Below are 11,258 nucleotides of genomic sequence, written 5' to 3' on the forward strand. Positions count from 1 at the left end.
TCCTCTAACATTTTCATTCAATCACACTCACTAACTGGCACTATGGTGAACACACTGAAGGAAACTCAGGAGTTGCGATCCTCCTCAGGGAAGCAGGCTGGAGGGATCCATCAACCTTCCAACTGGTCCATGGCCTGGTCTAGCAAAATTCTAGTTAATCCTATCTGCTACTTCAAACTGGGAGCTACCACTAAGGTCATCTACTATATTTTACTGAATATGGATGAGTACTTCAAACAGCAATTACTTACAAGACACCATACTGTCCCAGTTAAACTTCCACAGCCACGAAAAAAAGCTGCTCTAGTGGCAATACCAACATAAAGATAAGTGTCTGTTGTTTCAAGCAGGTATTATGTGAAGTTAATTCAAAACATTATTGTGAAAATATAATTCAACAACTTTTATTCTGAACTCAAAAATATAAAAAGCCACAATCCTTATCCAGTGTGTACAGGGTGTCTTTGAGCCATGCACTTAGTTTTCAGGTCACAACACCAAACAGATCAATTAATAAAGTTGGCTTCTTACAAATTAATCTTCTGAGTTTGGTTCCATTATTGCTGTCAGCTTTTTCACTGTAACTCCACCAGTTATACGATTATTTACAGTGGCTGTTCCACAGTACTTTGTAGTACTTAGAGTCCAAAGGGTGTCTTCGAGAACTCAGTAATCAAAACCTGATTCTGAGTATAGGATGCACACAGCTACTCAAAAAGGAAAGCATGAGCAGAAACTGTTCAGTTTAATACTCAGATGCTAGCACGTTGTAAAAAAATACAAAGTCATCTTCACTTTCCTATCGTACTAACAACGGTGATGGTAGTGGAAAGCAAGAAAAGCCACATTTCTCCTCCTCAGTTTACGTGTGAGATCGCTGACGTTTCCAGAACCTCTTGACCTCGCTGTGTCCCTGTGGTGTCACCACCATCACTCTGTGGGCCACATCCTGCCACACCAGACAGCCCAGGCCCTGCACCAGAACACCTTTGTTAGACACCAGCAGGCTACAAAGACAGTCTTGGCATTTGATGAACAGAAAAGTCATTAAAAAGATGTCCATCTGCTGTAACTACAACACGTCGATCGCATGGAATTATATGAATACATACAGTGAAAATATGGCACAACGTCACTGGCTCTTGTGCTGTAACACCAATACAGGAGTTATGTTTAATAAAATTTGTACTATTACAACTTGTTACGTTTTGTTGTACACCAGGACGTTCCATTATGAAGACATTATGAGCGTCTTGGAGCAGCAGGTACAAGCAATGCTGGAGACCTCAAAATCAAAGCAGCATATCCTAACTGACTAAGGATCCTTAAAAACATTACACAGTATATTAATCTGTTATGATTCTGGTATTAATATAAAAACAAACCAACCTGAGCTCTGTCTCGCAGAACCTCAAAGTCAGCCTGGGAGAGGAACTGGTTATAGAGCACACCTGAAGGAGACAGACAGACAGACACACACACACACACAATCAGTTCTCTTCCTCTCTATCATAGTGTAGAGTTCATGCAATGAGAGTTACAGCTCAGCTATTTTGAAAGGTCTCTGTCAGCAGTCAGTCCAGCGTCACCAGGAAGAATCAAATGATGGTTCACAGACATTACATAGAGCGCCAAGGAACCACTCACTGATAAAAGTACATGTACACAGTCTGCTGTTTATTGCCACTTCATTAGATACACCTGTTACTTGTTAAGGCATATGACTAATCACTGAATCACATGGCAGCGACACAATGCATTTAGGCAACTAGGCATCATCAAGATGACCTGCTGAAGTGTGAACTGGGCATCATCAGAAAGAAGAAGAAGAAAGAACAGTGGATTAAAATAGCCTGACTGTTGGGATTGTCCTACACAAGCAATCTCATTTACAAAGAGCAGTCCAAAAAGGAGGAAACATTGAGTGAGCGACAGTTTGCAGGGAGATGTTTCACATCTAACAGGGAGGGCGGGTATTTTTCACCTTTACCACAGGTTTTAATGTGAAACTGAAAACAATATGTGAGAGCAGCAGACTACTTGTTAGCATGGCACGATTACTGATGCACGCCTGTAATTAGCACAGTGGATATGTACATTACAACAAATTTATGAAGACAAGAAATAAACAAGTAGTGTTAAGTGTTGTTTTGAACACACACACTTGATAAACATGCTCACCCTCTGTGAACTGCAGGCGATCTCTCTCCAGCTCCCACAGTCTGATCTGGTCTGTTATAGTTGGAGGCAGCACCGGGGTCTAAAAGCACAACAGAGGATGAGGATACTTTGCAGAGCGATTAACCTGTTCATTATTCATTTTACTAGACTGAACTGCAAAAAGAATCAATGCTGTACCCGAGTGAGCATGACAGGGTGAGCTCTGGTCCTCAGAAAATGGATAATCTGAACAGAAGAGAACACAAAATGTAAAAACTCAGCTCTGGAGCTCTGGAGCCAGTCGCCTTCAGAGGGACTAGACTCTGTCCCAGTCTGGACTTATCCACAGCGGGTGGGTATACTTGCACCGGCCCGGTTTGCTGTGGCATTTTGGATTTAAATAAATTGCCCGTGATTGTAAATGTAAGTTTTCTCTGTGGCCTGTCCGGGGTGTGCGCCGCTTCGTGCCCGACGCATCAATGTCAAAACAAGTGCACCCTCTTAAGGTTTTACACATCAGGACGTTCTAAAAATAAAATGTTCCTTAATAGGGCTTCAATTAGATGAATCACAAAACTATGTGCCATTACTCATTTAACAAAAATGAATATACTGTTCGACAATTCGCTGCTCTGGATTCAGGTGTGCGTTAACACAAAATCAAGTAGGGAAAACATTTGATCCTGAAGTTGTTGCTGAAAAGTATTACTAAAAGTTTCCAAAGAGGAAATCAAAGGTTTATGTGAGCTAATTCTTTCATACATTTACTGAGTGTTCACTTTCTACTGTAACATCAGGCCATGTGACGAAGGTTACAGCTCTGTGGTGGCAATGCATACGGGAGTGCAAGTCTAATGTTCTATCATAATTACTTTCTGTGTTTGTTCCAATCTGTCTAATGTTCACAGTTTGTGTTTTTGCTGCGGCTCCATCAGTACAGGGGATTGGAGGATGGGAAAGATGAGAACTGAATTTTTAGTGTGTAAGTGAGCCCAGTGCAGCAGTACCTGCTGTGCAGTGATCCCGTTGGCGATAGCCTGTTGCACAGACTCCCTTGTCAGCTGAGCCACAACTACATTGGGGAAGCGGTAGAGCATTTCACTGAAGAGAGCCACCAGAGCAATCTGAAGTTCTGAATCTGTGAGAGTCACACAAACACAAGTCTGGACAGGTTCTGTATGAAAGCTGTGCATCCTTTCAAATGAAACAAAGGGGAAAATTACACGAACAATTAGAGATGCTACTGTAAAACAGTTAAAGGAAGTCAGGGTCAAATTCTATACGGTTTACAATGGAGCTTCAGCCATCCTGACACCCTCTTAATCAATGGTTACATAGTGACTAGATGTGAAAAGTCTTGAGGTGTTCACACATACTTGTGTAGGCATAGATACGATAATTGGTTTCCACCACAATGAAACCTGCATCTCCAGTACCAGGACTGGAAGCCAGGTTAGAGGAGGAGGAGCTGCTGGCGACTCCTGCAGCCAGAGTGATTGCCAGCCTGGTGGGATAATATCTCCTGGACTTCCTCTAAATAGCAGAAGATGGAAGCATTAAAAAACAACAACCAAAACCAGACTTCTAACTACTGATAGTGTTCTGGTAACTAACTCTATACAGATTTCAACCATTTTTAAGCATTTAGGTCATTTTGCCTTCCACAGCTCTTTGTGGTGACAGCGTAATCAAACCAGTCCAACCCTGCTACGTAACTGCACTAACTTGCACTGCAGTAGCAGCTAGCAAACCAGGTCTCACGTGCAATGGCTCTGTCAGTGTTGTACTCTAGTCCAGGACACACAGGTTTCAGTTTGAAGTGTTTATTGTAAGCTGTACTTAACCTTTTCCCTCTAACTGCCCAAATTTGTCAAACAGTAGGAATGATTCTACACTTTCTTATTTACACAAGAAAGAAAACCAATCCGAAGGAGAACAACAACTGGTTAAGTAAAATCAAGCCACAACCATTAAAGCTAGACCCATTCAAACAGCTAGTTGGGTTGTTTTTTTGCACACAAAGTAAGATTCTCAAGTAGCTCACCTTTCTTTGGAACACCAGTCCAAACTCTCGCAGGTGCTGCAGAAAAGTCAGTAATGACTCGCTCATACCCTCCACCGAGTAATCCTAGGGCACACAGGCAGCACGTTAAAGGAAGACCTGAGACCACCGTATTACAGCAAAGTTATATTGCTTTTTGCACACACCCCAGTAAAAATAATCAATTAAAAATGAATAAATAAGTCAAACAGATGCTAACTGCTGTGCACTCACTCTGCCCAGACTAGAGAAACTGAGCTGGAATAAGAATGACAAGATCTCCACCAGGTCCATCCCTCTGGACTACAAGACACAAAGTATGAGATATGAGTAGATCGGTTCAATTACACATTTAAGCATTTAATAACAAGCAAAGGAAAACAAATAAACTCCATCTTGGATCATTGCATGCACCACATGGCACTTTACACAGCAGGGCTGAGGTCTTACAACAGCAGTGAGATAAAGATTCGCTGATACGGAGTCATTTCTACAACCTCCTCGATCCTGAATGGACAGTTTCTTTTTGTGAGATCAACACTTTTGGTCCGTTTCAGGCTGGGGCTTCAGCTCTAACATTTTAATTCAACACAGAGGACACCGAGACACGTGTGATGCAGCACTGACAAAAAATGGAAAGCAGAAGATGTTTTCTTTGGGAGTAAGCAGGATGGACAGGATGAGAAATAAGGAACAGCTCATAGTAGGAGAGGATGGAGGGTGGATATGGTGGACAAAGGATGATGAAGATGGAGCTGCCAGGCAAGAAAAGGGGAAGCCTGAGAGGAGGTTCGTGCATGTAGGACATGCAGAGGGCTGGTGTGACAGACGAGGATGAACCACTGTGGAGAGCACTAAAGGGAGCAGCTGAAAGAAGAGGGGGATCTTGAACTATGGGCACAGATTTGATGTCCTCTTTTTAAATCTATATTAATGATGCATTCAACATTGATCCACAATTAAGAGGTGGCTCATAGCGTTTTTCTATAATTTACATAATTTGTATTTCTGTACGCCTGTCTGGTCCAGGTCACCCTTAAAAAAAGGTTTTTAATCTCAGTGGGATCTTCCTGTTTAAATAAAGGTTAAATTAAAAAAAAATTAATTAATGACAATTTGTAGTCATTAATATTAGTCTAATGTAACCATAAATTATTGTCTTTTACAGCAAACTTACCAGCAGAGTGGTGTTTCTTGTTGGACATAACAGGAAACAAGTACAGCTCTGCACACTCTGCAGCTCTCTGAGTGTTTGCTTAACTGTTCATCGACACGGGTCGAGTATGTCCTCAGGTCGAGCTTTAGTTGCTAGGCAACTGACAACTAAAATCATTGGTGAATAAACACCTCAAGGACAGTCTTTCAACAAGCTTTACAAATGTATTTCTATCCATAATTACACTTTTAATTATGTTACATCAGGATTCATCCATCCGCTTCCGCTTATCCTTTTCAGGGTCGCGGGGGGCGCTGGAGCCTATCCCAGCTGTCATAGGGCGAGAGGCGGGGTACACCCTGGACAGGTCGCCAGTCTGTCGCAGGGCCAACACACAGGGACAGACAACCATTCACACTCACATTCACTCGCACATTCACACCTAGTGGCAATTTGGATTATCCAATTAACCTATCCCCACAAGCTGCATGTCTTTGGACGGTGGGAGGAAGCCGGAGTACCCGGAGAGAACCCACGCAAACATGGGGAGAACATGCAAACTCCACACAGAAAGACCCCGGCCTGATGTTGGAATTGAACTCAGGACCTTCTTGCTGTGCGGCAACAGTGCTAACCACCGTGCCACCGTGCTGCCATCAGGATTCATTATTCACTTTAATCAACGTGGAGTGCGACAGGATGATTAATGATTAATTATGATTAAATGGGTCTGGTGACACGAAGAGCCTGATTGGTTCAGCTAAAGATGTTTTTCTTACTTCACAGGGAAATGATGGCTGATTGAGAGTGGGAACAAAATGAATTTACACGCTGATGTAAAGATGCTGCCCAGTTTTCATTGTTATTCACAACTGCCAAGTTTCACTTTGTCTCACAAATAGATTTCCATTCCCACACAGAGCTCAGCCCTTCAGGCCAGTATGTGCACTATATAGAGCAGATATCCTTAGAAAAGATTTCTGTGACCCAAAGTAGGGTTTTCAGTCCAGCCAGCGTCTGCAGCAGCTCGCATCGAGGACTAGAGCCCCGTCTGCCTGAACACGTGCTAGTCAGAGTAATGACAGGCTACAGACTCTAGAGGCTCAACGACCTGCTCGTCAAATCAGTTTAAACCTGATCAGGTTGAAGTAGTAGAGAGGCATACCTGAGCAGTTTTGAGGTACTGCAAGGTGAAGTACCATAGCTGAGAGGCTGTGTCCAGAAGGAGGAACTGGAAGCCAGCTGAGGTGATGTAGGGCGCCTCTCCTGCTTCACTGACAGTCGGAGAATAAATCAGGACAACATGAGATACAGCGCCGACATTACTCGCCAACAAACCCTCCCCCATGGCGAGTTTCTGTTAACGCCATGGAGATGAAAGAAAATTTATTTTAGCATAGTCTACTCTTTACTGTTACTTCTTTCATACAATGTTACAGCTGTCCACTTTGGATTTCCTCTTACTCAGGCGCACCCAACACGTTATTTACATTTGACCTGAGCTCACACAGGCTGCACACATCATCCCCCCCCAGCCTGAAGCCTTTCTTTGATGTTTTCTGGAAAAGTCTGACCTGGGCTTCCTTGTCTTGTACGGTTACAGTAACAATCTACAGCGTCAGTGGTTACTAATCGTAGAATCCATCAGGCTCGGCAGCTGGAAAACTCATACGTCATGTACAGGCAAAGTCACTGAATACAGACTAATTGAATTTACACTGCATGGGTGTGTCTAGCTTTAGGTGCCGCCTGACTCTACCCAGCAATTGAGCTAGAGTACTTGAGGCCAGAGAAAGGAGAGCTGCCAGAGAGCCTTTCTGGTTTTCAGCTAGTGAGCTGTGTGTGGTGACTGCTTACGACTGGTCTGTGAAGACGAGTGTGTGACTGGCCTTCTGTTTAGTGACCAACTTTGAGTGTTTCCTTTCTTTTGAAGGTGACAGTGGCTTGTTGTCTCTTTCAGTTTAATTAGTATGAAACAAAAATTAATAAAAACCTAATTTATCAATTTTGCCTTCATGTCTCTTTTTTATTACGTTCCCCCATCCCTTGGAGTTTCTAAAGCATAGGTGTCAAACTCTGGCCCGCAGCCTAATTACATTTGGCCCGCAAAGCCACACCAAATGACTATCAGAGCTGGCCTACTGGTATTATACAGTTAATATATATATATTGTTTAGTATTAAGCTTTGCTTGTTCCATATTCAGTTTTTCAGCAAAACGTGTTTGAGTCCATAAGAAAAGATTCATTCTTATATCTGGAGGAAGACTTTTTTTTTCAATAAATATTAGCGTTAGCCCGCGACTTTGTTCCAGTTTTGAATTTTGGCCCACTGTGTATTTGAGTTTGACACCCCTGTTCTAAAGGATATGAGTACCAATTCTTTTCCCCGCATTAAATAGTCCAATCACCATCAGACAACAGCCAGAGGATTCAAGCCACGTTTCATTCGTTTTTCAACACTGACTGTTTCATTGACTGCAGCCAAAGCAAACGCCCCAGGGCTACAAATAAAAACATGAGCACTTCTTTATAGAGAAAACCAACAACATCTCACAGTAACAACCATCACTGGCAAGAATGCAGATGTTTTTGACTGGAGCACATTATAATGCTGAATTTCATTTATATCACATGAGCTGTAAATGCAGATTTAAAAGTGTTTTAGAGTTTTTACTGTTACATTACTCTGGCCACTCTGCTTGCATTGCTCCGCAGTGCTCATATGGCACAAAGTACATTTGCAGATTTTTCATTAAAAAGTTCCTGATTTTTAATTTAAATGTACTTATTGTTTATAATGTTTGCACAGTCACATTTCACTGTGTTTTGTACTTGTACGACTATGCATGTGGCAAATAAACAATCTTGAATCTTCTTACTTTCATATACATTACATGTAAAATGTGAATGTGACATAAAGACTACTGCATACCTTTTCATGAGGCCTGCTTGAACCAAAAGCTGTGCCAGGTCCTGGCTGACAGCGCTGGGAGAACCCACCATAAACTGCAGGATGATCTCCCAGCGCTCCATAGCATAGCGGTCAAGACTCTCAATGTCTCGTGCATGGCGGTCAGGGCCCAGCGTGCTGCCCTCATCAGCCCAAGCTCGCCCCCTGTGTGTTGAAACAACAATGATTTGGCTCTCTTGGTTAATACTGGTCCTGCAGGAATGAAAGAAAGTGAAACCGAGCAGGTAACAGGTGACTTCACTGACTTAGTTTTGGGCCCAGTAACTGTTGTGGATAGGCGTAGCTTTGGGTCACGTGGTGTCGGTAACAGTAATAGTGATTGCTATATCATCTGTTCACGTCCCGAGGGAATTTTTGTGAATGAGTGGGCGATGGGGGAAGTCGACTTTTGCTGACCGCTCAAGCTTAGAATGTTTTTGATCAGTGTTTTTCTGGATTTTAAGGATTTGATAACAACTAAAGAAGTTTTTAATCTGGAACTTTGACTTACGTTTTGAACAACGGGCGCGTCAACATTATTCCCCTATTCAGCTGCTCGGCGACTCAAAGGCTTGACAGTCGCCAATAGTAACCATGTTTTCACTTTTCAAAGAACAGTTCCTAAAAGAGAGAGAGATGCTGCAGCCCCATGACTAATCGGTATTTTCACAGTGGCAGACGTACCCCCCGAGCAAAGCTGTCCTCAGGTTGTCTTTAAACACCGGATTTAAAATGTATCCCTGCAGACCACCCTGCAGCTGCTGACTGTGCCAGAGGCGGAGACCAGCCAACACTGAGACACATTCATCGTGGTCCCTGCAGGAGGACAAAAAACAATGAACAGAACTGGTTATCACGTTGAAATGTGCAGTCCCCTGAAGATGTCAAAGACAAACTGCAAACACTGAAGAAAACTTATTTCCTGTTTCAGAGACACAGGGATGCTCCGCCATCCAAGGACAGAGCACACCTGACAGTTATCAATCACTTCATGAGGCAGACACAGGGTTGAACAGCGAGTCATGCAGTTAAATGATCTGCACCATGTGTTATGCTGGTCACCTGCCGCTCCAGAACCAAACATACAAAGGGGACAAAGAGCACAATGAAGAGAATAAATTTAAATCTACATTCAACCATTTAGGAAACACCTCTAAGCCACACACGAGGAACATAAAAGTGTAACAAACTTCTAATAAATTCATGGCAGTTACCATTATCTTGTTTTTAATATCTTCTGCTAAGCTGTTAATTGCTTCACAAACCAAACAGGCTGCTGACTCTTTGGCAACAATTCCTGCTCTCATTTTAGTCTCTGACAAATGTTTCAAATGAGTTTTAAACAATGAGGAAAAAAGTTTAAAAGCAGAAAACAAGGGCACTGACACAAGGCTGATATTTGAGGCATAAAAACAGGGGCTCTCCTGCTCAGACCTACCAGGCTGGGGTCATCAGCTGACAGGACCAGTGTGTTACAGAGCTATTTAGAAATTTACTGTGATTTTAATGAAAAAAACAAAACTTTGGAGTTTGTCGTGCATCAGCCACCAGTGATGTGCACCAAAGTTTAGCAGGTTGTTATTTTGCCCATGCTCTAACTCTTATTTTCATGAGAATCAGCAGAGTAGTTTTGTACTTGACTGACAACACAGCGGACAAACAGAACAACAGAGGCAACTTACTTCTGACTGTCTTTCTTTACCCACAATGCCACAGCTGCCTGGGGGAGAGGCTGATCCAGGAACAGCATGCGCATCACATAATTCTTTGCTAGAGAGGGGAGTTCCCTGTAAAATATCAAAACACATAAAAAAAACAGGGAAGAAGATTCACTCAACACTTTCTATATAACAAAAAAGAACCAGTCACAGGCACGCACCTGTACACAGCCAGGCATGTCGCTGGGTGGTTGTAGAGTCTGTCCAAAATCTCCGGACTCAGCTCCTTCAGGTATTCATGCAGGTTCTTGCATTGCAGCTGGACACGCAGCTTCATGGTCTCCAGCAGCAAAGAGGAACTTCAGCAAACGCGGTAAAGCTACTTCATACCCACGAGGCTCCCAGATTTCCTTTAGAAACACAAAAATGTAAAATTGCTTCAGCCGTTTTGTCAGACACTGACAGTATCTGACGGAAGACTCCGTATTCTGTGGATCCAGCTTTATTTCTGCACATGTGTATTCTGCGTGTATAACTGGACTATAACCAGGACAGCTGAGCCACACAAAGCTACCACGTGAATACAAATATAAAAAGCTATTTTACCGTAAAGTAAACCGCCGTCTTCCTATAGATAAGTACTTGTGCTGTTCAAAGTAATTGTTATTGCTCGATAGCTTTCTCAGCTTTCTGAAGCGGCCATGTTTCCAGGTCATGTGACCTGAACAGGAAAATTCTCATTGGTCGTTTTCTTCTTCTGTTGCTTTTAATTGAGATCGTACTATTAGAAGGGTGCTGTGTCGCCGCCTGCTGCATTTAGTTTGGAAACGCTGACATCCGGGGAAATTTTTTAAAAAGATGCTGTAAAATTACAAAGTGGATTTGTATTGTGGTAAAACCTGTATTTTACGGAAGACTCGAGTCAAAATGTTGGACATTTTACAGTTTGCTGTTCTGTTCAACAGTGTTGTGTTATGCTGGGTTTTTTCTTCTTCTTCTTTTTCACAACCCAGTTATACAAATGAAGGCAGGCTGTATAATAAAACCACTCTCTGTATATTAAAGTACAGTTAGACAAGGATCTGGAATATGAACTGTTAATTACGCCCATCCTTGTGGACTAGTTTGTTTGTGGACTTAGTTTGTCTGTTTGTTATTTTATCTTGTGCTTTTGTTTTTATTGTTCTTTATTTTGTCTTTGTTCTATTACGTGTTTTATTCTATTGTTAAGTATCTTGAAAGACATTTTATAAATAAAATGTATTATTATTAGTAGTAGTAGTAGTAGTAGT

The 11,258-nt window shown here is 42.3% G+C and overlaps 1 protein-coding gene across 1 annotated transcript; it reads right to left on the reverse strand.

Moving 5' to 3' along the window:
- Positions 1 to 388: 388 nt before the first annotated feature.
- Positions 389 to 10,723, reverse strand: gtf2h4 (general transcription factor IIH, polypeptide 4). The gene is made up of 14 exons (XM_086280532.1): positions 10,573 to 10,723; positions 10,188 to 10,376; positions 9,991 to 10,095; positions 8,993 to 9,124; positions 8,291 to 8,473; positions 6,523 to 6,631; positions 4,436 to 4,504; positions 4,205 to 4,288; positions 3,537 to 3,693; positions 3,168 to 3,298; positions 2,359 to 2,406; positions 2,182 to 2,260; positions 1,390 to 1,451; positions 389 to 973 (listed from the first exon to the last, which is right to left on the reverse strand). Exons 2-14 carry the CDS (start codon positions 10,301 to 10,303, stop codon positions 863 to 865), a joined length of 1,386 nt encoding a protein of 461 aa, XP_086136658.1. The 5' UTR covers positions 10,304 to 10,376; positions 10,573 to 10,723; the 3' UTR covers positions 389 to 862.
- Between the last annotated feature and the right edge of the window lie 535 nt (positions 10,724 to 11,258).

The sequence above is a fragment of the Aulonocara sp. 'chitande type north' Nkhata Bay genome, linkage group LG22, assembly GCF_057382095.1.
Source record: "Aulonocara sp. 'chitande type north' Nkhata Bay isolate Kocher_YH1m ecotype deep benthic linkage group LG22, A_spYH_male_GT1.1, whole genome shotgun sequence".
Taxonomy (NCBI): Eukaryota; Metazoa; Chordata; class Actinopteri; order Cichliformes; family Cichlidae; genus Aulonocara; species Aulonocara sp. 'chitande type north' Nkhata Bay.